The sequence below is a fragment of the Peromyscus leucopus genome, chromosome 6 (assembly GCF_004664715.2).
Source record: "Peromyscus leucopus breed LL Stock chromosome 6, UCI_PerLeu_2.1, whole genome shotgun sequence".
Classification (NCBI taxonomy): Eukaryota; Metazoa; Chordata; class Mammalia; order Rodentia; family Cricetidae; genus Peromyscus; species Peromyscus leucopus.
This window is the reverse complement of record NC_051068.1, coordinates 95135629-95163221: the sequence shown is the minus strand read 5'-3', so window position 1 is coordinate 95163221 and position 27593 is coordinate 95135629. Positions and strand designations below refer to the sequence as shown.

The 27593-nt window shown below is 49.7% G+C and overlaps 1 protein-coding gene across 2 annotated transcripts in view; it reads right to left on the bottom strand.

The window, feature by feature from the left end:
• Bcar3 (BCAR3 adaptor protein, NSP family member) overlaps positions 1 to 27593 on the bottom strand; it is a 110649-nt gene that overhangs the window by 32061 nt on the left and 50995 nt on the right. Inside the window, exon 1 of one of the 2 annotated variants that reach the window (XM_028881450.2) lies at positions 15872 to 16289. The exons of the other annotated variant lie outside the window; for it this stretch is intronic. Within the exon in view, the coding sequence (XP_028737283.1) occupies positions 15872 to 15955 (84 nt within the window). The 5' untranslated portion in view covers positions 15956 to 16289. Of the gene's footprint in view, positions 1 to 15871; positions 16290 to 27593 lie in introns of those variants that run through there. 2 annotated transcript variants of the gene reach the window in all.

Genomic DNA, 27593 nt, shown 5'->3' with positions numbered 1-27593 from the left:
GGACTTGGAGCACACGCTGGCGGAGGAATCAGCACTAATGTTAGCTGTCGTGGTAAGTATATCCAGATGCTATTAATTCAGGTTTGTAAAATAAGCAGACTTCATACTGAAGTCCAGCGCATGAGGCTAGAGTTTGGGAAGGGAGCAGTTAGAGATCGGACCTGCCTCAAGCTTCTTCGGCCCTCCCAAGAGAGCTCAGTGACAGTTCGCCATGGCCCAGTTCCTCAGCCGGAACTGATACTAGCTGGCTGAGCACGGCTCTGAAAACCATAACCATCACTCCAACTGTGGAAAGTGGGTGTCTGTAGCCCCCACACCTGACATGTCTGTTCTTGGCGGGCTGGAATAGCCAGAGCCCAGGAAATGTTGCAAAACAGATTTTGGAGGCTCAGAGCCAGCTCCGAGAATGCGCTGGGAACCTCCATTACTGTGGAAACCCATGTTTCAGCAGCTCTCCAAGGAAGAAAAAGCTATTCCGGCCTGGGAGGAGCTGAGCCCTGGGTCTCCTACGTGAGCACCGAGCCAAATTTCAAGTCAAGCACAAGAATGGGCCTGGACATGCAGGCAATGAGGGTTCCTAAGCCAGCAGCTGAGGGAGGGCAGGAGGCCTCTGCCAGAAACCCTCCGAGGACGCTCCAGACACTCATTTGTATGAAGGAGACAGGAGACTCGGAGAAAGACAGCATCTGCATTATAATTACTATTTGCTAAAGTCTATCCCCGGCTGTAAGGAAAGCTCCCCATTCCCATAGGATTTTACGTTGTACAAATCACCAGGAACTGGTAGTGAGTGGCACCCCTGTGGAGGGCCACTTGGGGACCTGATCAAGCTTGGGGCTGTGAGCAGGGGACGGAGGATCCAGAGGGGCACATTCTCTGGGAAGACCACACACACACACACACACACCAGTCCAACACCAGGCTCCGGGGACAGACCAACCGCCTTGCCATATGATCCCCGCCTCTCCCCGCTCCGCAGCCTGGGTGAGTTACTCCACCTCTTTGTCTTCCGGTTTTCTCCTGTGTCAAAATGAGAAGCACTGTGGCCTGGAGCTGCTCTCAAGACAGACCCACAGGGCTTTGGGTGGAGGGCCAAAGGGGAGGGCTAGGGCATCAGAGCTGCATCTCAAGGGCAGAACTGAAAGAGGAGGGTAGGAATACGTTGGGCATCCCAGCCAGGGGAGATCATGAGTACCCAGCGGGGTACGGTGGCCGCTAGGCTTGGGTTGGGGAACACAGGACTGAAACCTACAAAGGTGTAACAGGGTGTGATGTACACCTCTGTCTCCAGCATATTCCACCCCTACCTCCCGTCCCATCCCACCCACTCCATCTCCATTCCAGGCATGTGGTATGGCGCATCTTCCCAGCCATCACTGGTCGGCCTGGGAGAGGGCCCCTCATCCATTCTGGAAGAGGATAGTCTACTTCACTCTGGAGAAAATGCCATGAGACTTGTAGCCTGGTAGTTACTTCACCTCCCTGTTTTTGGGGTTTTTTGTTTTGTTTTGTTTTTGCCAGAAGGACCAATATGGCCGAGAGGATGAACTCAGCACTCAAAAGAGAGACAAGGGATGACTCGTGTCCCTGTGACATGCAAGTCCCTAGACACAAACCCTTACAGCAGGCAGTAAAATCGCCCCTGACTTAGCCAGTATGAGCTGGGTCTCACTGTGACCAAAGCAGTTCTAATTAAGAAAGATGGCAGACGCAGGGGACCTGGCACTGGGGGCTGAGGGTCAGATCTTCATTCCATGGCTAACGCCATTGAAAAGTTCTCCCTGGGAAGGCACAGGTACACCAAGGTGCTTTAGGGGGTCAATCTATTGCCACGGGCAGAAGGCTGGGTGGGGTGGGGCTCGGACACACAAGGCCAGCGCCATCAAGTCTGAATGTTCAAGGCTCCGTTTCCACCCCTTACAGTGAGTGGCAGGCTCTAAGGTCCATAGGGATAAACCCGCTCACTCCTGGCCACTGGCATCTCCTCTGACCTCATATCCCCAATCACTCTCAGAACTACCTTTTGTTAATGAAAAACAACCCCTGATTTGCTTCCTATCTGAATTTACTTCCTGTTGTGAAACATCTGCAGTAGCCACTTCTATGATTTCTCCACCTCCTGTCTTCAGTCCTGAAGCCCTGCCGTCCACAGTGACACAGGACTCATTCTATCCTGAGGTTTTAGTCACAGTTGCGCCGGGTTGAGGAGACATGAGATCCTGAGTGTCTTTCCGTCTCACCCCCTAATTCACGGGCTTCTAATGCAAAGCAACCCCTGTCCTAGGGCTCCTGTCCGTGAGGGCCAGGGGCCCAGACCCCCATCCTGCCCTGTCCTGTTCTCCACACAGCTCCACAAGCTGAACCACAGCCTTGCCATACACTGAACCTGCTGATGTGCTGGGCTCAGCTCTGAACTCGTCAGGAGAGGCACCTCACGAAAGGGTCAACGAACACTGAGGATTCCGGCAGAGGGATGGGGAAGATGGGCATGCGTAGCCAAGCGGGGGTCTCAGAGCCCACGAGTTTGCGTAAAAACGTTCAGGCTCTTCCTCGGGTCTACAGGTTATTGAGGCCTTGGAAATATCGGACGTGTCTCCCAGCGCTCACAGTCACCTACAGATGAAACCCAGCTTCCTCCCGTAAGGCCTCCGAATAACCTGCCATTGCTACCTTCATGTAGGACCCGTTCCATGGCTCCCGAGTACACTGTCCCCCATGGCTCCCCTTTGTGCTTCTGCAGTGTGGATGGAAAGACAGACTGACATACTTGGGCAATGCTGACTTGTGCATCCTGGCTGGAGTCCAGAAGGGGGTTGGGGAGCAGCCGGAGGGGAGCTGGACAAGGCGTAGGAAGGGCTTGGAGCTTAAGCTAATTTTCTAAGGTGGAAGAGTCCACTCAAAGACTATAAGCAGCAGTATGAAAGGCCCTCGGGACATTAATCCTGACGGAAGATGGCCGGCCAGGCCTCCTTTGCCTTTGGGTCCCAGAGGCTGCTGGCCCAGAGCCTCGCACACAGCTCAGCCCAAGCAGGCACTTTCTGACAGACACCAGAATGGCGCTCATCTGCTCACCTTCCTCGGGGTGGCTTTTCTGTCACCGAGTGTGGAGAGTCTGTAGGCCAGTCGAAGACGAGTGACCTGAGGCATGTGAACCTTTTTCTGGTACCCAGGAGTGAGAATTCTCACCTCATAGAACAACCTAATACTCAGAGAGAACCCAGTTCCTGAGGAGGCACAGGCAGACACTTGCTTGAACCCATGTGGGACCAGAAACTTCCTTCAAAGACGATTCTTAGCAACAGACATGAAAAGTTCCTTTTTACCAAAAAAAAATTGAACAGAATCTATGAATAAAATCCACCAGGAAGTTTTAGTGATCTGTCCTGAAGAAATTATTAAAATATATTTCGATTACATTGATAGATTGTTTGATTGCCTGATGAAGGGGGAGGGGACCAGAGGATAATTTGGTCTCTCCCTCTCACTGTGGGTTCTGGAGATCAAATTCAAGTTGTTAAACTTGGCAGCAAGCGCCTTTACCCACTGAGACATCTCTCTGGCCTCTGAGAAATTAGTTCTAATGGAATTAAAAAATAAAAACCAGCTGTTAGACAATTTAATCTCTATTTAGACACAACTTTGTTTAGTCTGTTTGTTCAAGTTCAAAGCCAGCAATTCTTGGGACCTGGGGAGGGGTCAGTAAATGTTCTGTCTAGGCAGACGAAGCTGGTCCCTTATAAGAAGCCATCCTCGGTGATAAGCACCCTGACTCACAGATCTCAACCCTCATACATATATCCAGTCGGCTCCAGATGACTCATAGGCCACAGACACCAAGATGGCGGAGCCTCACACAGAGTGTAAGCAAGTTTCGAGACATGTGCAAAGCTGAGAGCGCTCCTTGTATAGAGTATGCCTTCTCTGGGGCCTTGAACATTTAGCTGGAAACAAAACCAGAAAAGTCTTACTGAATTTTCACAAGTCAGATAAATTTCTGGTCATTCATTCATTTTATGATCAAGGCTGGAAATTAAATGACTAGAAACAAAGAAGAAGAAACTTCATGCAGGAATAGAGGGGAGGGAGAGGCGGGAAGAGAGGAGAAGACGGAGAACACACAGGCAGGCAGGCATCTGGGATTTTCTGTTCTGCTTCGGAATATCTGGCCACAACACCCAGGATGCCATTAGGGAGCTCACACAAAAGCTTCCTTTCTTCAGCCTTGGAACAGTTTATTAGATTAAGGGAGACATCAACAACAGTGCAGGCCTCTTATCCAGTTGTACCAAACAACTCTGTAGGCCAGGTTTTTTTAAAAGAAATCTTACCCAGAAATTATGCTCACAAATTTATAAATCTGACTGGAGTTCTAGCTCACCGTGTAAAATTGGTCTAATTTCTAAGTGAAATCTGTCCTCCCTGGAGCTCAGGTAGGGATCCTGTGGCATGGTGGATGTTGTGCCGGGCCACCCAGGCTGGTGCAGGGATTCAAAATGACAAACTCCCATCTCAGATTCTCTGAACTCTGACAAGACCCATTGTGACATGAAAAAAACATCACTATCCCTGATAAACGTCTTAAACATATGGAAAAGAGTTAAACCCTCTCCCCAAACGTATGTCTTGGATAGCCAACCCACAAATCACTCTGAAATAGGCTGCCTTTGTGATCATCTTGCAAGAACCCCACCTAAACATCCTGTTCCTTGTAGAATTCAGAAACCCAGCTCTTCTGAACGCCGTCTTTTGTTGAATTTCAAACTGGCCAAGTTTAAAGCCAAATTCCAAAGTAGACACATAAACTCTGACTTAGTTGTGAGCCTAGCTTCTAACAGCTGAGCCTTCTCTCCAGCCCCATAAATGACTTTTAAAGACCCAGATGGTCTTTTACAATCAAAACCCTGCCTGAATGGATCATAAACTCCCCCAAACAAACACATCTCAACTACTTCCATAACCCTTAACTCTACCCACAGCCCAAAGAGATCTAGTTCTCTATGGATTTCAGGACCAGCGACTTTTAGTTCAAGCCCCTGGATGCACCGATCTGAAGTTGAACAGAAAGGATGAGACAGCTCCTGTGACGGTGTATATTTGCGACAGCGTATCAGTTTTGCTTCACCTCCTGTGGTCACCAGCTGCCTTTGTGGCTTACCTAAAAATACTTGATTGTATCTCAGCAAGGGAGAGCTCCGGCAAGGCTCCAAGGGGAAAGTACATCACTGACCCTGACGACTTGAGTTTGACCCCAAGAGCAAGTGGCAGAAGGGGAGAACTCATACCCCCAAGCTGTTCTCTAACCTCCACACGTGTACCACGGCATGTGCATACCTACCTCACCCCCCTAAAGAAATAAAAACCCAAAGATAAATCACGGAAGCTATGAATTCCCCGTCCCCACTTTTAAACTAGGTGCGCATACCCCTCTACAGGCTAAGAGAAGTTTCTTACGTTCACAATGGTGATCAAAATGCAAAGGTTTTACTTAAATCAACAATTAACTCTGGAAAGAAAAATCCAAAGAGGAAAAAAAAAACAAATTCAAAATGTACATTCCAATTTAGCACAGAAAGCCTCCAGAACACATGGTGGCTTGGGCAGTGGTTCCAGATGTGGGCAGTCCAGTAACGTTGCGCTGAAGCATGTGCCGGTCACGGGGCCAGGGTTGACTTGTCTACTGATGGCAGCCAATGCCAGGCTGATGGCAATGAAGGGTCCTGAGGAAAGGGTGCCCTATTGTAAGTCACTGAGGGCACCCTATGAGCATATGCCTGTGGCGCTGTCACCCTCTGGGTGCTGAACACTGGGTGATGAGCACCTCTGGCCTTACCTAGGCCCCCTGCTTTTGAGCCTTTCTTCCCGATGCTCCCTCGAGAGCTCTGTAATGCCTAACGCATGCACATCACCCTGCTGGCTCTGACTCTGCAGAAACCAACAGGAGGTCACTTCAAATCAGTTTGACAGTCTTTGGCCCAACTGCCTTTACCTAAACCCAGGCCCCAGAGTGTGCCTGCTGGTTCTGCCCTCGCCCTGCCTGGATTCCAGAAAAGCACAAATGGCATAATAGAAGGACACCATGCCTGGAAGTGGCTACTGTCTCTTTGAGGAGACAAGGTATTTGAAAACTGGCCAGTGGTGCTTCAGAGGCCCCCAGAGTCTCTGTTTTATAAGATCAGTGGAGGTTTTTTGGCTTCTTCTGAGAAAGGGATCAATAGGGAAGGGATTCTAAAAACCTCAGCAAGTTTTCGAGACCTGTTTTCACTAATATGCTGCTAATGTTTAAGCACCTGGATGACATTACTTGTTCCTCCGAATCCTTGAAGAATTTCATCATCTTGAATAGATTCTGCAGACGGGCTCTCACCATTTCCCCATTTTGTAATTCAACCTATGCAATTTATCACCCCGCAGAGCAGATTCCCACTCCAGTACCATTAAAAACTGATTTGCAATTTTCAGTTAAATGAAGATGCTGTACGTGGTTTTCCCTTTGGCAGACGAACGGTGATTACAAGGCCCATCAGATGCTCTTGCAGACAGGAAAACCATCAGAACCCCCAGAGAGCCCAAGTCCAAGAGATTATTCATTACCCAAACTTATCAAACCCTTATCAAAGAGGCTCAGACACCATGAATGGAACCAAGAAGAGGCCCTCTACAGAGCTCTCTGCTTGTCAAGGTTCCGAGAAACACTCATTAAAATTCTCCTGCTCCCGTGTGCGGACTAAAGAGACTAATTTAATTGCAATTTTTGTGGATTGGCGTTTTGAAGTAGAGCACCCTGCAAGCAGGAACTTAATCCTACATCCAAACTAATTACATTAGAGTCACTCTGATGGGAGCCCATGGCTCCCTTTGATGCTAGACTGCCTCTGCCTTTCATCCGCACTCATCCTCTGGGCAAGGTCTCCTCTATGCATTCCCACCCTGCAGGATCAGGAAGCTATTGCTTTCTCTGCTCAGTTTTATTTTGATGAAACATCAAGGGACTGAACAGCCTTTTTTTTTTCTCTCCAAACTGAAGGAGACTGATTTCAGACTGAAGACTGGGGCAGCTAAGCTTTAGAAAATGCAGCAGACCCAAAGGAGACAAACACAGCTTGTTTTTTCTAGGCAATGGAGAAGCTGGTCACAATTCATCTGCTCTAAGGTTTCCTTCCACCTTGGCCCCTAAAGGCATGCCAGTGTGTGGCTTACTTTTGACAAAGTGTTATTTACCCTGGGCCACTCAGAGCTCAGCTCCAAGGTGGTGGTGTCTGTGAACCGATAAACTAAGAGATTTTCAATAGGCCGTTCGTTAACACACTGCTCTGCTCCAGCCAGGGAGGGGACCTTCTATCGACATCAAATTTAGATGCTGGTTTCAGGAGCAGCCTCAAGTGGAGTCGACGCCTGAATCACTCTGTGAGGCAGCCCTGCGTTCTGATTCCCATGGAGAAATCCAGAGTGCCAGCCACGTTGATGGTCAAAGGTCATTTGGTTACACTTAATCATTTAATGGGCTGATGACATGATGGGCTTGAAATAAAAGCTGAGTACTAGCTTGGCCTACAAAACTCCTCTGAATCAGTTTGGTCCCTTTCACTATGTCCTCAAGAGACTCCCATAATACTTTTCTCTCATACAGGGTTGACATGTGTGCTGAAAGACAGCATAAGTGAGACATCAATCACTGTTCAGTTGATTTGCATTCAGAAGCAGCAGTGTTTAGTAAAGGTCTACAGAGAACGAAAACAGACTGCGGGGTTGTGGTGGGCCATGGCAAGAGGGTTTGAGGACCAGATGACCAGAATTCACAGTATAAGATCTGAGTCGGAATTTTTGATCACTGGTAATTTAACCTCATTGATTTAACATCTTACTGTAAATTATAAATGAGTTGCAACATAGCTTTTAACCAAAATAGATGTCCTATTTGCCCTTCAATAAGGAATGTCAGAAAATCAAAATCAACTTAATTCTAACACCACCCTTTTCTTAATTCATCTTGAATGGATGGAGTTTTGATGAATCAATGAAATGTATCACAGTTGAAAGGCACTGGGAGATGTAATTAGAAGCAAAGCTGAGATGAGCCAACACACAGAGAGGAAAAGGGAAAGAGAGTCTTCTAGTGTGGGATATGAAATAAACGACTTTCAAATTGTCTCTCCAAAATAGAGCCATGACTAACCATGTCTTAGCACTCCGATCTGGGGTAGAGCATAACATGTCAGTACTGAGTCCATGGTAGGCTTTCAGTAGAACCAAACTACTCGTCACAAGATGGGTTTAGGCTCAGAAGCAACTCCACTACTTCCAATACATAACTCACTGATCGCTTCAAAGGTATGTTTCCCAGAGGAGATCGTGCCACTTGACACCCACCAATCTTGTTTACTGAGCTATTTTAAAGACATAACACCACACTCAGTTCTGTGAAAAGAAACAGAGAACTGGGATTTTCACTTGGACAAGACACTCAACACATTGCAACTAAGATCACACAGAGCTGCACCATGTGCCTGGGAGCTAATAGCTAATGAGAGTCTTTGTACATCACAAGAGGAGGCATGATTGGTGCCTCGTGTTTCATGGTTTGATCAGACTTAATGAAATGAGGGCTGCCTGACACCGAGAATGAAAGTCATCCAGAACATCTATAGAGAATACAACTGGAAATGCTTAGCCTGTACAGAAGAACACTTAGGGGCCCCCGAGGGCTGCTTGAAGCATCTCAAAGTTCACGAGGCTAGTATGTCCCAAGATGACAGGTCAGATATTCTGGACTCAATGTCCCAGAGAAATGGATCCAGAATTTCTCCTTTCCTTATTTCTAGGTGTCCGTTTACACCAGCTCGTGCAGCCTGGGAATAGCCCTCCTCACAGTCTGGAGTGGGATGTGTGCATCTGACAGCGAGAATTCCCACCTGACCAGAACGAGGAATATGTTGAAGTTGCAGAGATTTTTGAGTCAAGTAAGATGGGACCCTGTAGAATCTAGCACTTAGATTTGTTCAAATTTGGGAACACACCGCCCCCTCTGGAAATGACAACGTTCTGTGAAGGCTTAGGAGACCAGTTGGGAAGTTCGCAAGGAAATCTGGCAAGAGATAATGAGGCCTGAATTAACACAGTGGTGGAGGAAACAGACGGGGAGAAACCAAGGAGAGCTATGTTTAGGTGCTACTGTGAAGGCTTGGTGATTGATTACATGAGGAAAGTGAATAAGGGAAGACGCATAAGTGTCCCAAAAGGATGCATGAGTCACCAACAGCCAATATAGACACACAACAGGCTTTCGGAAGAAGGTGCAGAGTCCGGGGTGCTGGCGTGGTATCTGAATGGGGTTGTTCATCGGGCTGTGGGACACTGTGGAGACAGGCTGACTAGACGCACACCATGGGACCCTCCATGGATTAGAAGAGCCTAGCTCAGCTCCCACCTCAGAGACAGAATCCAGCAGGAGAAGAAAGCTGGGGATATTGGTTTTGAAGAGGCATGCTAGAAAAAACCCCAAGTGGACAGTGTGCGCCCGGCTAAGAAAGACCCAGGAGATCAAGGAAGGTGCGGTCTCTTGGAGGTTGGAAGAGCAGTTCCTGGAAAACGTAACTGTCAATGTCAAGCGCAGCAGGGAGTTCCAATCGATCAGTTAGACGGCACCCCCTGGATTTGATCGTGTGCACGTCATTGGGAAAGGGGGCTGAGCAGGACACGTGAGGAAACGGATGGAAAAGAATGTTTCCAAGCTAAGAGAGAAAATCGGAGGAAATGCTAACGTGTCCCGCCAAGAGGAGGGACCAAGGACAGGGGGCTCTTAAGGAGCATGGGTGACGGACAGGCCTAGGTCAGCACAGGGGACTTCACCCTCGCGAGCTGCAGGAATGAAGTGAGGACATGGAAAAGAGCTGGAGTTGAGGGAACGGTGCGGTGGAGGGGGAAGGCAGAAGAGACCCTGCTGGGTGGCCCTGACTGCTACTTCCGAGGAAGAAACCACACAGCGGTGTCCGTCTAGGACAGCAGGAACATGGGCATGAGCTGAGCAAGGACACAGAACGGGCAGAGGCTGGAGGGGCCTGTGCTGGGAGAGACGCTGTCTATGTCCCACACACTCAGCCTCCACTCGGGACAACCATCATCCCTGCTGTTCAGTGGGGGGTGTCCTCCTTCTTCCCAGCACGTAAGCCTGTGTGCTCTACCCCCCCCCCACTTTTCTCCACCCTCCCCCATCCGATCTCCCTTTCACTCAAAGTCCTAGACTGATTTTTTTTTCTGCCTCACACACATAGTGCCCTACTGTTACCTCTTCTGGGAAGTCCTCTGGCCAGGGCTGGCACTAAAAGCCTCTAGGATGTCACAATAAGCTGTGTTGGGCTGTCTGTCTTCCTTCCTTCTTCCTCTCTTCCTAACTGTCAGAGGTATGGAGAGAACCGGCTGTGGAGCCATCCCCCGGCAGCCATGGAGGGGCTCTTCCAGGTGGGAAGCCACGCCTGCTCCCCTAGCACACTCTGGGTCTGCATGCCGTGGAGAGGGTGGAGCTGGGAGGTGCAGCTGAGCCTTCTAACGGCTCCTCCAGTCCCTCAGGGAGAAGCCCGGATTGGGGGGAGGTCATTCCTTTACATGGAACCATCTTTATAAGAGTATACATACATCGACAGTAGAAACCAGGGAAAGCTCTCAGCCACAGAAATTAACACACTGATTATAGGCTTCAGGAGCGAGACGGTACGTCGGCACATTCTCGTGAGCAGAGTCAGAGAGGGACAGCCGCTCCCGGGGCTACGACGGTTGACGACAGAGCTGCCACTGTGGTATCCAACCCCATGACACACTTCTTTCCTCTCTAGCCAGAACATCCAAACGACCTGTCAGTCAACATGCCCTGGGCCATCCTCACCAATGGCTTTAGCCCTAGCAGCAGGGCCCGAGGCTCTGCTGTGTCCTGGTGACCTCCTACCCTGGCTACAGCAGAGAGGCCTCTCCACCATTCCAACCTTAATCTTCCACACGCCTGCTGAAAGCTCTAGGATGTTCTTTCTCTGTGCGTGCGCGCACGTGTGTACACACACACACACACACACACACACACACACACACACACAATCTTCAACCTCTCCAGAGTCATCCCAGTGATTAGCTCAGTCCAACTTGGTGGCTCAGCAGGTGCTGAGTCCCCAGACAGATTTCCCCAGGTTCCCAGCCCTGTCCCCGATTCCCCTCTGGTTTCTCCGATGACAAAAAGTCCTCAGCTGGGCTCTAAGCTCTGAGGTTGGCTGGGAAACACTGGGACCCATGTCTTGACCCTGAAGCCAGATCCCCACAGCTCCCAGATGCCAATGGCATGTACTCGATGGACTCTTCTTACAGAGAAGCTATGCTGGGCTTTTTAGTGTGAGGCCTGGAGGCAGGCATGAGCAACTAGCCCCCACCGGGAGGAGAGGCTGAGTCACTTGGAAAGACTCTTTATCACAGCTTTTCCCACCTTTTGCAGTCGTGTGGACAAGCGTCTGCGCCAGTACAAAGGCAATGAGGTCACTGTATTGCCAGAACGTGTCACCCCTACTCAGGCTACCCAGGGAACGTAGACCAAGGATCAGCGGGGGGGGGGGGGGGGGGGGGGGGGGGGGGGGGGGGGGGCGGCTGTCACTCCACCCCAGTCTTCTCAGGAAGAAACCAAGTGCCAGGGACCTGACACTCCATGGATGGCCAGTGTGATATCCTGGGCTGAAATGTGGATTCAGTAGACTCCAAGTCTCCCCCTCCCCAGGGGAAGACAAGAGAATGTCAACCCAAATAAAACATCCTCGCACAGTTCAGGATCTTTTCACTACACGGCAGCGCTTAGTGACGGCAAAGACGGCTCCATCCCAGTGTGGGAAAGTCAACGCTGGTAACTCCACCTAACTATGGCAGCTCATGGACAAGCCCACTGGACTGGACTTAATAGTCTTAACCAAGCCTTTCTGGTCCACTTATCCATGTAGTCTCTATACCCCACCTTTCTGTCTACACTGTTTGGGGCAAGAAGCATTTCAACACTTGCATGGTAGTTTCTGTCTTTTAGATTTCTCCAATGCATTCACACTGCTCTTCCTTATGCCCAGATGCTAATACAGTGATGAGTTTCAAAGCTAGTGCTGTCTCTCTCTGTCTCTGTCTGTCTGTCCACCTCTGTGTGTGTGTGTGTGTGTGTGTGTGTGTGTGTGTGTGTGTGTGTGTGTAATATCAGTCATCAGAGACAAAGGGGCCAGAAGTAAAGGGATGCCATTGCTAGCCTCTAAAGTGAAGTCTTCCATGCTGTCTTAACCAAAGTCCTTCTTCAGCTCCTCAAAGGACACAGTGTGCTCTCTGCCACTGGCTGCCCCACTGCCCACATCCAGCCGTCATGTGACTTTCGTAGATACTCCTCCCTCAACCCAGAATGCCATTTCCTCTCTCCAGATACCCTCTACTAACTCTTACAGACTTAGCAGAGGAGACCTGTCTCCCCCAGGGTCCTCCACTGCTGCGCCATGCTCCAGCACAGACTACCCCAGGCCCCCTCCGCTGGGGAGCCAAGGTACCTTCTCCCAAATCTCTGACAAACGAGGCTTCCTTTCTGCCTGTTAGTCCACACCTGTCCAGTACAGCAGCAGATCTCTCCAAATGGACCCAGACCTTCCTCTGGGTAGAGACTGGGTCCTAACCACTCAGGACCAAAGCAGCTTGCAAAGGCATGATGATCGATGACTGTTTCCTGAACTACGGATGTAAGTGAGATGAAATCTGCCCCTCCTGTTAGTGACCTCCTGGCCAGCAGGGCTGGGGCTTCCTTATTTTCACTGCTTTTCCCTTCCATGTTATGAACTGGGTCTTTCTGTGTGTGAGCTTTCTGCTCTGACGAGGCCTGGCCTCAGAGCTTCTGCTCACGCCATTTACCCCTCGGCTCACCCAGACTAGAGTGTCTCCTCCAATCCATCCTCTTCTTTATCCTTCTAAATCCCAAGTCACTAAAAATAAAGTTTTTAAGAAGGATCTCCTCTAAACACATGCATGCACACATGCAATATCCTCCTTGAAATATTTTCTAAAACAAAGGGCTCATACTGCCCTTACCCAACTGCAACGCAAAATGAAGTATTAATATACATGACAGCATCTTGGTTCAAACTTCACGTATCCTAATATGGCATTGCAGAAAGACTGCTATGCTAGGTTCAAGGCGGGAACATCTGGCTCCCCTTCCTGGTGCCCCACAGATTGATTGTGGACAGGCTGTTTCTGAGGCTCAACCTCTCCTCTATGGAAAAAGTAAAATATTACCCTGCCCAGTTCACAGAACTTATTCTGAGGAAACAACCCATGGAAAATGAAGCCATTGGAAAGCCTGCTGGAAGGATCCAAATGATGCCATGGTCTAGCATTCTTGTGGCAAGTCCTTTGAAGTCAGGAATTACACCTCAATTGTCCTTTATTACTTTACCTCTATTCCCAGGCTCACTCACTTACAAGATGTTTGCACATGGACAGGGTTATGTTCAACATTCAAGGACTTGTGAATTTGAGTGTGCCTTGTTGGTATCATGGATCCGGAATCTCTTTGTTACCACCTTCTTCCCACTGGATGGGCTTAAGCAAAAGACTTTCTTTTTTGTGCAGACTGAAGATTGCCTTTTCGGAAATGGGTGCCAACTGTGAACCACTTTGGGATGTGAGAATTGTGATACTCAGCCTGGCTGGAACATCTTTCTCCTCTTGATGAGGGCCAGCAATATATGTTCAACACGGATCATTCTCTCTGCTTTGGCCTCCCGCCCCATTCCTTCTCAGGGTCTTTGTATACAAGTCCGTGAGGCTCCTAACTACATGCTAAATTCTGTAAGACCTCTGCAAATAAGATCCTATTCCCAGAGTGCAATTGTGTGACTGGTCTCCTATGCAACCAAAGAACTTTCATATTTTTAGTTTTCTTCCCATACAACCAACACTATTAATAACACCCTGCTTTCTCCTGAGATGATATGGATTAGACCAAATGGAAAGTTACCATGGCTACCGCAGTGTTATTTTGGGTAGGAGACATTCACGCCAAGGGAAGTAGCATACATGGTCAAACCGGAGCAGCGCTTCCGCCTTGTTATCAGGCAATCAATCCCAATTTAATTTTGAAATTCTAATTGCAACAGAAAGTAATTATGAGCAGCATGACCTGAACCCCCTAATTAAAGTGGGAGTCAATAAAATGATTCTCTGTTATCGTTGGGGCAACACTGGCACCATGAAGAAGTAAGTACCAGCAGATTTCCCTCCCAGGTAACGAGCTAAGCAAAACAAAACAGGGAATCTCATCTGGAGGGTCCAGCAGGGAGCTGCAGTGACTGGCGTGTGAGTGGTCAGTGCCCTTCTTCATGTTATAAAAGTGTCAACCTAACTGGGTGGGATGGAAACCCGGGCAGAAAGGAAGCCATTTCTACCGAGAGGCACCCCCAGGACTGATCATGGTGGGGAGGTCAAGAGAGAATCAACAGAAGGACAGATGATCCAAGTTAACCCACTACGTAGCCCCTTCTGTGTAGACTTGGGACATCCCAACAGCTCACCACTGAGACCCAGACACTTATGAGTTCATTCCTCATATACCAAATGCTGAGCTCATCTGAATTAGCAGCCATTGGCTCACGGATGGGCTTCTATTCGAGGGAGAACATACCGCCAATCCCCGAAGTACACGAGTCCCTTGGGGACCTCCCAGTCTATCTTTGACAACTCAAAAATATTGCTGATGGCATGACATCATCTACCCCATTCCAGAACAATCCATATTTAGGTCTAAAACCACAGCACCCTGCTGGGCTCTGGGATAACACAGGAGCTCTGTAGTAAGTCAGGGAGGAACCAGTGCTCTCCTCAAAAGTTCTTGACAGAGAGGCACAGAATGCACTTGCAGAGTAGCTGAGGGAAACTCCGAACACTCCAACCAGCAGAAGCGGAGGATGCCTCTCCTCTTCTTACCCACCGTATGCTTTTATACAGCTGGGTCTTTCTCCCTGTAGCAAGCAGGCCACTTTCCCAAGGTTTAGTTTTTGTGTGGCAAGGAAGGGACAGAATTGCTCCAGCCCCACTGTGGCTGCCCAGTCCCCTGGGAGGCGCAGCTGTGCTTCGGGGTGGGAAGGATTCCTTGAGAGCTTTCAGCCTCCAATTTCCCAGGAATAGTTGAGGTCTGCAGTTATTCTGGGGCTGGTGGGAGTCTTCTCACGGCTGACAAGTCTCAAGATGGGTGAAAGCCTGTGTTTACATTAATCCTTAGTCCATCACGGGCAGGCGACACAGAACACAGACCTCGGTTTAAATTGGTCAAGACACCCACGTAGTTATTGACATGTTATGCAAAAGGCCGCTGGCACGGGTGTCTTGTCACAAAGGTTCAAATGCAAGTGGTAAAGGGAAACACATTTCTGCACCTTGAAATGTTTTGGGAGCTGGCTGCAACTGGAAAGATAATTTGTGGTTTCTGTCCATTATATACATTGTGGGCGTATAATGGACCATGAGGTTAAACAGAGCAAGGGGACTCAGCCACCCCACACTCATTCTGAACACAGGAAAAGAGACAAAGAGAAAGAGGGGGAAAAAAACAGCTTTGTCATATTTGGTTGCTTTGGCATAAAATTTCAACTCAGGGAGCCTGAAAGTGTCACGAACAACAGAGTTTTGTCCCAAACACCGACGGGGAGCCCCCATTCTCTACAACCCTTTTGACTTTCTTGGTGGGGAAACAGCCAGGACCTCAGGAAGATCCACCGGGCCGAATGGATTCTGCAAAATGCAAACGTCCTCTAGTGCCCTCTGGAAACCTCGTGTCTTGGGGCCCCAGAAGGATTTAGAGATGCGCACATCCCCAGGCCACACCTACCTTGACTCCAAGGAAAGACTTGCGGTGGTAGAAGCAGCACAGGGCTGCAGACAGGGCGTGGAAAGCGTTGCATTCTTTAGGCATCTTGTCTTCGGTCCCCGACACCACGCACCTTCATTCAAGTTCAACGGAAGGGCGCATCGGATGGTGGATCCCCAGTCTCGCTCTGCGGCTCCTGTCCACAGCCAGCAGCCCAGGGAGTGAGTCGGCTCCTTCTCCCAGGCCAGTCTGTGACTTTTCCCCTCGGCAGAAGCCAATACGATCCACTCGCTCAATTCTGGCCGGCTTGTGTCCAGCCTGCCATGCACACAGTGCCAGAAATTCTCATGTGACCAGACTTGATGAAATTCTAACCCCTCTTCTGAGAGGGCTTGTGCTTGAGCTTTTAGCTGTCCCCTAATTCAGAGGCCAGGCAGAAATCGTTATGCCCGCCCCCCCCCCTCCGGGCAGCCTTCCCTTCCCAGGGCTGGAGCACACCACAGCAATCTGCTCCTAGTGGCTTTGTTTGCTCCTCACCCCAGCACTTAGGGCTTTTTTAGAAGCAGGGCAAGTTGTACACATCACACCATCCTAGTGCGAGACAGAGGTTCCTTTCAGGAAAGGTGGCCCGCAAGTGATCAGGTCGTGGCTTTCCCTGAGAGGAATCTTAGAAGCTCTAAGAAATCAGGCAGGATCCCGGTCTCCATGCCCACCTCCAGGGCTGTTTATTTTTAATTAGGATGCTCCTGGCAGCCGGTTTGCAGCTGATAACACTGGGGCAGTCATCATTATTAGCAAAGCACTATTGCCTTTTGGTGTTTAATTAGCAAGTCTGTGGGCAAACACCCGGAAGGGCCCAATGCCCTTCCCACCTGGCTGTGCAGCTGCAGGACTGAGTGCGGAGGATGGGGACTGAGTACTCCCTCCTGGGCCAGCTGTTTGCTCTCCTCCTCCCCGCCCCCCCCCTTCCCTTTAAGTCCTTCACTTTAATTGCCCATCTTCACTTAATTGCCCTCCCTGCCTAACCTTTCAGCACACAATCCATGCATTCACCACCACTAAGGAGGGTCTTTCTAGAAGACTCTACCGAAAGAGGCCTAGCAAGAGCCTCAGACCCCTTGAGGGGACAGCAGCAGATTCCCAGTTACAGCGGATGCTCAACTCTTCTGCTGGGTTTTACGTTTGTTTTGTTTTAAAATCAAACCCAGGTTTTGGCCCACAGCTCCTCTTCTCCCGCCATCCCATGAATTAGCTTTCAGTGGCTCCAACCCCTTTCAAAAGGGGAACGTGTCCCGAAGCTTCCTAAAACTTCACCCAGGCAGAAACTCATAACGAGGGAGAAACAGAACCTATTCATTCCAGCAAGGAACAACACCGGATGAGGCATGAGCGAGCTATGAGAAATATCCAGCGGGATTAGCGACAAATCCTCAGAGGCTTTGGCCTTTGGCCTAGGTCAGAACTGCCTATAAAAATAGGGAATTGTTTGTCCAGTGCCCAGTGAGCGGCTTCTATATTTGATCAGGGAGAATGGGGAGCCACAGGCCTCATAGCCTCCAGAAGAGGCTGAGGCTCTGCCGAGGACATGTCCAGCATGGGCACAGGGATAGGAAGGCCCTCCAGGCTTAGGGAGAGCCGGGGAAGCCCGCTTCCCTTCTCTGGCACGAATGGCCTCCTCACACTGGCTCTGCTAGAGACTGGCTTGGCTATCCTGAGAGCTCCTGGGCCTTGAAAGGTCAAATGGTTAGGCAAGCCTCAAACCGGCTTCTGAGATGGCTGAGCCCAGAGTTCGTCCAGCTGGTGGGTCAACATTGTCCTTCAGGGTTCCTCTCTTGCACCCGGGAGGAAGCATTTTCTATTTGCTATCATTTCTGTAGGACGGGCTCAAATGGTAAGAAGTCTCCAGAGAAGCTTTACAGAGCTGACTCATCAGCCAGGGTAAGAGCCACCACAGAAGGGGACCAGTCTTCACCGTTATTCCCTTGGCAGGAAATGACAAGCTCCTTCGCACTAAAAACCTCTCCAAGGGGCTGGAAACACGTTTCCTGGGCTCAGGAAAAGGCATATCCTCACTCCTGCACAGAAACTCCATAAGATTTGTCAGCAAAGAGCCTCTGAATTCCAGCCCCCATCTCCGGCAAAAGAGAACGTATTCTTCAAAAACATGTGTTGTGGTGTATCTATGATGTTGGGAGTGCGGGTGGCATGTTCATGCAATGGCGCGTGTACACAGCTCAGAGGACAAGTCTGTGAAGTCTGCTCTTCTCCCAGCTTTAAGTGAGTGCTGGGGCTTGAACCCATGACACTAGGCTTGCATGGCAAGTACCTTTACTGAACCATCTTGCCAGCCCTGAACATGCATTCTTGGAAGCAAATGTGCAAACAATGTGGACCTAAAGCACATAGAATTATGAAGTCCAGTGCTCCAGAGTCAGGTAAAAACAGAACAATGGCTTCGGGTCACTACAGAGTCGCTGTTCTGTCACCAGGGGATTTCCTTATTTAAGAAATGGCCAACGACTGTTCCATCAGGATTTAAGAATGGGCTAATCCTATTGGGTAACAGTTTCCTGAACACGTTTTGCTTTTGTTACACGTGAGTGCACCCACACGCACGCGCAGTGATACACGCACACACACACATACAGTGACACACACACTCACATACACACAGGGACACACACACACATTTCTGAAGCAGCACTCAAGTCTTAATTTTCTTCTAAAATGGCCAAAGAGACACTAGAATAGTGTATTCTTGCACCTAAAGATGATAATTGCATGAGATCCCAAAGCGCCCTTCACTGCCTCGTTAGACTTTTAAATGTCTCCTCTCCACACTGATCAATTCCTCCACACTCTTTACAATGATTCTTCTATTCTAGTTGCAAAGAAACAGGGGCCCAGAATGGTGTCTCATTTGCAGAGAACAAAGGACCAGAGGCTCCAGTTTTGGACTGCAGAAACCAGTTAACCGATCATATGGAGCCCAAATGGAAGATTTGATAATGCTGTGTAATTAAACCTATCATTCGTGTAGCCACATGAAATGTTGAGACCTGGGGAAGTGGTTCTCGCTGTCATCTTGGTAAATGAGATTTAAAGCCAATTCAGATTTAGAGTGTTCTAAATACCATGCCTTTCTGTGGATGGGAAGGAAGTCTCTAATAGAATCCCAGTAGAAGGAAGGGACCAGTGGGCAGAACTCTGAGACGGGTACTGGGGTGCTTTGAAGTACCCCTTCAGGCTACCTAAGAGGGAAACACCTGGGAGGTAATAAGGCCAAGCCAGGCAGTCATGTGGACTTTTATAGGAAATCCCCATTCCTCAGATCAAACACTGTCTCTACTCCATCCAAAATGGAGGGTTCACCTGGCAAAGGGACACCCCCACCCCACCCCACCCTCCCAGAAAACACACAAAAGAACTGCCCTCAATGGCAGGCTTCCCTTGAGTAGCCCTACTAACTGACCTGCCCTACACAGTAACCATGGAAACTGGAGCAGCCTGCCAGCCACATTCAACAGACACATGCTTCCTGTTGGCAGCAGCGGCTGGCTCCAAGGAATGAGCAAGCGTGTGCAGAGTCCCTTCCCCAAAGTGTCAGAACCACCCCAAGTAGAAGCAGGCTCCCCAGCGTGACAGGCACTCTCTCTGATGGGACATGGTGGAGAGAACATGGAGGCCGCTCTCTCTCCATCTTTCTCTATTCAGGACATCCGGGGAAATTACTACCCGCAGCCTCCATCCCTTCCTCAAAATCAAGACATCAAGCTTACATGGAGCTACTCTGGGTCTCTTTCAAGCAGCCCCATGGTTCACTGCTGGTGATCAGTGTACTGAAAGGCACTGTCCAGGGCTGCAAGGTCCAGCTCATCCCTGCCCAGAGTGAGCAGTCTCAGATTAGCGACTGGGGTGAACGTCAGTCATTGTGCTCAAAATAGCTGAGTTTCTCAAGGTGACCAAGGGAGCCTCTCCTCCCCTCCCCCACCCACACAAAACACTGGAATTCTCCCCTGCCTCCCTCCCACACACACCACCAATCCCTGCTGCCTTGTTGTGGTTTGTTTTTCCATGCCACCAAGTCCTAGTGACCTGGCTTTTGGTGAACAAAGGCATCTTTAATGAGCTACAGGATAAGGCTAAAGAAACCCGTGCTTGGCCTCTGGTGTCCCCGAAAAGAGGAAAGGTAACTGGACTTTGCAATGTGACACTCTCCACAGTCTCACTGCCCCGAAGGACCGTGTGCCAAATGCCAGGGAAGGGGCCGCAGGAGGAGAGGCAGGGTTATGGATCTTCTGCTTCCCAAGATACCCACCCTGCATCTGCCCAATTCGGACTAAGCCCAACAGTCTCCAGCTTCCCTTGGGAGCTCTGTCCACTGGCTCTGGATGTAGAACCAAGAAAGGACAGGAGAGGGGCTATAAGATCTTCTGTGGCAGACGAGAACCCACTGAGGCCAGGCGTGTGGCACAGGAGGCAGGCAGGATGGGAGAGGCCATTGTGTGGTGATGTGAGGTGGAGTCTGGACTGCCTTAGAGACTCCAAGATGTTGGAGATGCCAGATCCTTGGGATAACGGTCAAGAAGAGTTATAGAAAGGGGGTTAACCAGCCCAAGAGAGAGAAGAGAATGCCCTCCACAGAGCAGGAATGGAAGAGACACCTAAGTTCTTTGCCACCGAACATGGAGTTACAGGATTTGGACTTGCTGTGCTGGTCTTTGGTCGACTGTTCCAAGGTGAACGAACACAGGGAACATTCACTCCACATTTCCCTTTCAAAATAGCAGTCGGTTAGTTACACGAGACACTGGACATGTTCCTATAGAATGGTCTTTGTATCAGAGGACTTCCCGATGCTGGAGGCTAACTGCTCTGAATATTCAGGGTAGGCTGGGCAAAGCTGGGATGCCTGGTGGGTTAGGTATATTAAGTATCTCTTTGTGTTAGAACAGTTTCAGCTTCTGGGCGGCCCCTTAGGACGCCACCCCGTCCTAAGTTGATGAGCATCTGTAAGGCAGAAGGAGCTGATGTGATTCCCACACACACCCTCACACAAAGAGCCACAGGGCCTGATGGGACAGAACTCGTCTCGGATACCACTGAGAAACGATGAGACTGGAGGAGAGGCCAACTCTTCTTCAGGCCAGACAGAGCAGCTGAGGCTGTTGACACAGTCCAACACATTCCCCTCTATGCAAATGAGGGTCAGTTCTTGCTCCAAACAGGAATGCAAGCTGGACGTGGTGGGCAGAGGGCAGGCAATGCTGTTGAGATCTCTGCTGCTCTGGGTCCATGAGCACCTGCTGTGCCCCGGTGGACACGACAAAGCCTCTGGAAGCAGGCTCTCCAGGGTGGCAGACACTCTCTGATGGGCATCTGATCTCAGGTTGACAGTTTCCCCAGATTCCTCAAGGGGGATGAAGGGAGATGGCCGCTAAAAGGTCTCTTTCAGGAAATGGTATTGATCCGCCCGACACAAGGCAACTAAGCACGGTCTCCACAAATAGATTTCTTTCTATTGGACACCAGGTCCCTGCCCCTCCCCCAACAGTTTTATGATTCTCTAAATAGCTATTAAAATTGCAAAACTGAATAATGTGTGGCTATAGGCAGTCATGAGTTTTCTTTCTTACTGTATATTGTATAAGTCTACTCCATATTTCCTCTGTCACAACCATCTATTACTTCCTGGCACCTCCTCAGAAATGCTTTATTTCACAGGCTTCTGTGTCTATGCTGGAGCATTAAGGTAAAATGAAAAGATTAAGCACCCAGACTGAGGCTGTAACTCAGTCCGCAGAGCACCTGCTTAGCACCAATGAAGCCCTGGATCCCATACCCCAGCACTGCTGAACCTGGCTGTGGTGGAATACACCTACACTCCCACACTTGAGAGGGGAAGCAAGAGGATCAGAAGTTCAAGGTCATCTTTAATGACAGAATGAGTTGGAGGTCAGTCTGGGATACACAAGATCCTGTCTAGGAGAAGGAGGAGAGGGGGACGAGCGAGGAGAGGAGGAGGATATAGTAATTTCAACTTCTCAAACAGCAGATTCAGGCTCTCTGGCGGTCTTGGGCATCTTTTAGTAGAAAGCCATGGGCTATCTTCCCAGGGCAGGAGGCACAGATTCATGACGCTTGACATAACATTTCAGGGAGCTCCTATATATCCCCTGTGAACCCTTGGGAGTCTAGCCCATCCAAGGTGGCTCACCACCTACTTTGACAGGCCCCCTCACATTCCACACTAACCATGAAGACATCATACCCAGAGCAGGTTATTTCTGTCCTCTGTACTGGGTTTTCTCTGCTACACACATTGCCCTTCCCTTCCCTCCTACTTTTAGCAAATGTGAACAACAGGAGCAGGCATCAGCTAACGACTACAGAGGCGGCTCAGGGGCCCCTCTGTGCAGGGGAGCCTTCAGGAGACGCCCTACCTCCACCAGGAGCAACTGAGCTTTTCCCATCTTACAGGCGCTTCTGCACGCTGGCACCTTTCGAAACTGAGCTGTGAGACAGACATCCGCGTGGCTCCAACGCTCTGACCACACTCCGGAGCAGAGGAAGGATGGGACGCAGAACGCTGCACCAGGAGCCAGCCGAGTGACCTTGGGAAATTACTTAACCTCTCAAAAAGGTTCGTCCGTTCCCCAAACTTACCAGGTGATCAAAAGCATCAAATAACAACATACAGCCTGTCCCCCATCACATGGAAGGCACGGTCAGCCTTGAAGAAAGGCACAAGAAACCACCCTCTCCTGCCCACTCTCCCGTGCTGGGCTACCAGACCTGTGTCCTCAGAGAATGGACAAAGACTTGGGCCACTGCCCGACTGCAGCCGGTGCTTAGGGCCCTTCTTTTAAGACTGAGAATAAAGAGGAGATGGTCAAGAGTACTTCGCCTTAAAAGTACATTTTAGTCCTCACGTTTAAAACGTGAAAATCAATTACATGAAGGGTCTTTAATCACATGTGCGCAGGCATCTCACACGGTCTCCTGTGTCTTTGTCATCTGAGGAGCTGTTTACGGGAACAGGCAGGAAACATATCCACAGTGCCCACCCCCAGAGCCCATCTACAACTTCCAAGCTCTCCACAGGCCACCCGTGGCCCAGCCAATCTGACTGACTGAGCAGCTGTGGGCCATCCCGTGGGTCGTGGGTGGCGTCTCCCAAGCCGTCCCCACCCCTGTACCACTCTGGCTGCAGAACTGGACTTGGGTCTACAGTTCCGACCTGAAGGCCTGCCAATCTCACTCCTACAACACTGCCACACCGGGTGGCTGTTGCCATGACAACAGAGCTTTGGCTTCTGCTTAGCGTCCCCTGAGGACCATCTCCCAGGTGCCCGATTTCTTCGTACTGCTCTGGTTTATATTACCGGATTGTCTGATGCCAGCTATGTCCAGAGTTATGCCAGATCTAACTCCATGAAGGCTGCGGCCTCCTTGTCCTTAATCCTGCCTGTCTGTGTCCCCAAGGAGCTCTTCCCTGCCTCCCCGCTTCTCCTTAAGCCCCCCGAAGCAGGCATTCCCCAGTGCATTCCTCCTAAGCCATCCCACTCCATCACCACCTAGAAAGGCTCCCAAATGCTGGCTATTAAGGAATGCAAAAACAGGCAGAATTGCCAGAGTACAGGGTAGGCAGGCGCCAGGTGAGATGTCAGGGTTAACCCCACCCATTCCAACCACGACAGTCAAAAACAGTCTAATTCATCCCTTCTCAGTGAATGTTAGCCACCTCATCCCTTCAGTAGGAAAATGGCCTTTTGTCCCATCAGAAATATCCTGGGTATTATCATCGGAATGATACAATGGCCAAGCCTGCATTCGGCCAAAATAGCTCTGAGAATCAGTCCAGATTAGGAGCTCTTAGCTTTGGGGTGAAATATGGCTTCCATGAGCCCTATGAACTGCTGTGTGATGATTTACTCACTGGAGACATGGATTTCTGCTTATACTTAATTCTCAAACACTTAGGTACCTAGAAGTCCTCACTAATTGTTTTCTCACTTTAAAAAATAGGTAATTTTATTTTTTATTTGTTTATTTATCCATTTATTTAGAGTGTGTGTGTGTGTGTGTGTGTGTGTGTGTGTGTGTGTGCTTGTGTGCACACACATGTGGGAATCCACTCTCTCAATCATGTGGGTCTAGGGGTTCAAACTCAAGTCATCAGGCTTGATGACAGGTGCCTTTACCTGCTGAGTGTCACCAACCTGAGATGCAGAAAGTCTTTCAATAGTCAGTAGGAAGGAAGTGAACAAAACACCCGAGTGGTCATGAACGTGACTGAGGACACAGAAAACACTTGTCTGGTTACCATGGACACAGTTTGGCTTGGCAGGGCTCTGACTGGTAAGAGGGGGGGGCAGGCAAGCAGCATCGAGGCCCCTTATGGCTAAGAAGTAGCTTTCCCACTTGTCAGAGGAGAGAAGCCTTTGCACGCCTCTGGAGGAGGGCCTTGTTGTCTATCTATCCCAGTAAACACGGAATGTGTGCAAGTCAGACCTCAGCAACCCCTTGGCAGCCACACATTTGGAGAGCTCATCTAGAAAAGCCGCAGTAGTCACCAACATCTTCTACCGTATTTCCTAGTGAGGTTCCCAACAGCCAGAGTTTCTACAGAAAATTCTACCAGTGTCTCATTTCACACACGAGGAGACCGGCATCATTATCACCATGCTGTGGGCACCACCCAGCAGCTCTGAGAGCCAATAATGGAAGCAAGTCAGACTCTGTTCTATCCGATGTGCTAATAGGAGGCCATCACGGCTGGTTGCCAGGACTGCCTTATCTAAAGCAAATCCAGAGAGCAGACCTCCCTTTATCCAACGACAGGCACTCCTGCAACACGGGCTGAGGGTTCGTCTGGAATGTCAGGGATGCTAGACAACAAACGATGGACAGGAAAGAGCAGGGCAGAGACTAAGGACGCTGAGATCAGAAACAATAGAACCTCAGGTACCGCGTGAAGACCAGGAGCATCTGTGTATAGATAGATACACCTGTGCCCTTGATGGGGGAAAGGCCAGATCCCAGAATTCTCTGCGAGAGGCTGCATTGCTCTGCAGCCAATATCTTCACTTCCTTGATTGCTGCCAAGTACAATGTCTTCAGAAGTGGCATCTAGAAGGTCAATATTTTCTTTACCTGGTGCCTAGCGTGGGGACAATGGATTGTTTTTGCCAGTGTTCAAAGGCTAGTACAATACCCCCACCCCACCCCCACCCGGTCCCTGCATGCCTTAGGAGTTCCTTCCCGACTGGGTGGGAGGGCTGGGTGGAGGGAGGGAAAAGAACGGGGTGAGCTTCAGGAGCTGACCTGGATAACTCTCTGGAACACTGTGCCTTGGGGTTGGGTCACTTGCGATAACAGATGCGGGAATCTTTCCAGGGCCACATACCAGAGAACAAGCTCTCTCACAAGGTCCCACTTACACCTCCTCTGTCATGGCAGCCACCTCGAAACTGAGGCAATGGGTATCCGGCCCCTAAGTCAACCCGCAGAGAGAGAAACTACAGAATGCTCTGTACAGGGCTTTAAAAGATCAAATGCAAGGGGGCTGGGGAGGGATTTCTGCAAAGTTTAGCAGTCACACGTCAACACAGTATAGGTGTATCCCAACTGGACACAGACAATTAGAAAAATAGCCTTCCATGACCCTAAAGAACTATGGAGAAAGGTGTAAATAGCAGGTGGTGATAATGGAAATAAGACCGTAACAAATTCATGGGACGAGTGAAAATGAAGCCATCTTTAATATATGATTCTTCAGAAAGGGGGACACAACAGAAAGATCGCAGGGGGGCTGGCCTGCTGACCTGGCATACGGCAGCATTTTCAAAAGTTCCCCGGCTGTGAGAACTCGCTGTCCTTTTCTCCCATTGGCTGGGACCCATGAGTAAGTTGGGACTTGAGGCTGCCCCTTTTTCTAATGTGGGCTCAGTCACTTAGCAGACTTCCACCTCTCAGAGTTCTGGGACAAGCAGGTGTCAGCTCCAGAGGGGTGGGCCTCCTGCTTGTCCCTGACTGATGAACTCTAGGCACACCTCACTACAAGCAGACCTATCGATGATCTAATTCTGACACTGCTTCTCATAGTGCAAAGCTTTACTGGGTAGTATGTGTGTTTACCCTTGAAATAGTTGTGTAAACCGGTCAGAATATTGGACACTGAGCTGTCCAAAAGTGGACATATGACCAACCTAAAACCAGTCAGAGAGCTTCCTTGGGATTTTCCAAACTGGAATTGAGGAAGAGGTTCCCTTTCCTATGAACAGGAATTTTTGACGCCAGAAGGGTAAGCGTCCACTGGGGGATCGTGTATAAAGCTGATCTAAGAAAATACATCCACTGCACTGAAAAGCAGACAGAGGAGTGAGCATCCCTGGGGTGTTCTCCTTCCCAGAAGGAGCAGTGGCCCAGCCTGTTCCAAACCCAAGCCCTCCCTTAGGAAGTTTACTACGTTATATCAGCCATTAAGTTTACAGGACCACTTATCGGAGTGAGAATCAAACTTGAGATTCACCCTAACACAGGACGCTTTATCAGACTTGGGAGTAGGGCTAATGGTATGGCGTAACCTTCGTTTGTGTCCTTAAAACTGGTTTTCCTAAAATGTTTCCTTAACATGTCAACAATAACAGCAACGTCTAGCTGAAGTTCATGGTGTATGTTAACAGCGCATGTCGGGCTCTGCTGCAATGACGTGTGTGCCATCCCCACATCTGAGAAATGCTAAAAGAGGAGCCAATATCAACTGACGCTGCATGAAACGGTGTGTGTGATTTTCTCCGTGAATACCAGGGCTCTACACTCACGTGTCAGCAACAGGTGGAAATGAACGCCGTTCCTCAGTCTGCTCCAGGGACTTACACGGAAGCACTGAGTTGTCTCGAGTTTTGAAGACATGATTTGCCTTTAGCGAAGGAGATTCTTGGAGCCGGGATGTTCTGTGTCGGGGAGTACGGGTGTGACCTTTGCTCCACACCCAGTACCCTCCCACACTAGGGAAAGCTATGAATCAAGAACATCTCATCGCCAGGCACAGGCACGATCTACTATCTTAAACTCCTTGAGGACTGTTCTCCAAGGCCGTTTGGTTATTTGCAAAACCACAGGGCCAGATTCAGAGGTGTTGGAGAACCATTTCCTTCCAGAAGCCCGGGGCCCCTCCCGTGGTCAGACCCGAGAGGAAAACGTAGAGATATGGAATTGACACCATCTCCACACACACTCAAATAGCCCTCAGATTGGTTCTGGAGCCAGTCTGTAGGTGGGCAGGCTTAGAGGGCTTGCGGCCCTGGTTGTCGGTCTCTATGGCCTTTTTAGGAATTCCTCCTCCCATTTCTTTCCCCCTCTTCCTCCCGCCCTGCCCCCCAGGTCCAGCTACTAGAATGACTGATGTGCTTAGGTCTTCTTCAGATGTGACATTCGTCACCATGATGTCCAGCACAACAAATACACGAGGGGCCGAGGAAACACGAGTACTGTGAGGGATTCTCGATCTACAGCTCACAAGCACCTTGGGAGAAGGGTACACAAGGGTTGTGCACGTGTACTTCCTGGGGCGTGGTCTTTATCATCTTAGATGTCAAAAAGTAGGGATCCTATCCTCTGCTCCCCAAGAGGAATGACATGCCACACTGAAGCCAGATGCCCCCACCACCACCACTGCCACCACACACACACACACACACACACACACACACACACACACACACACACACACACACTG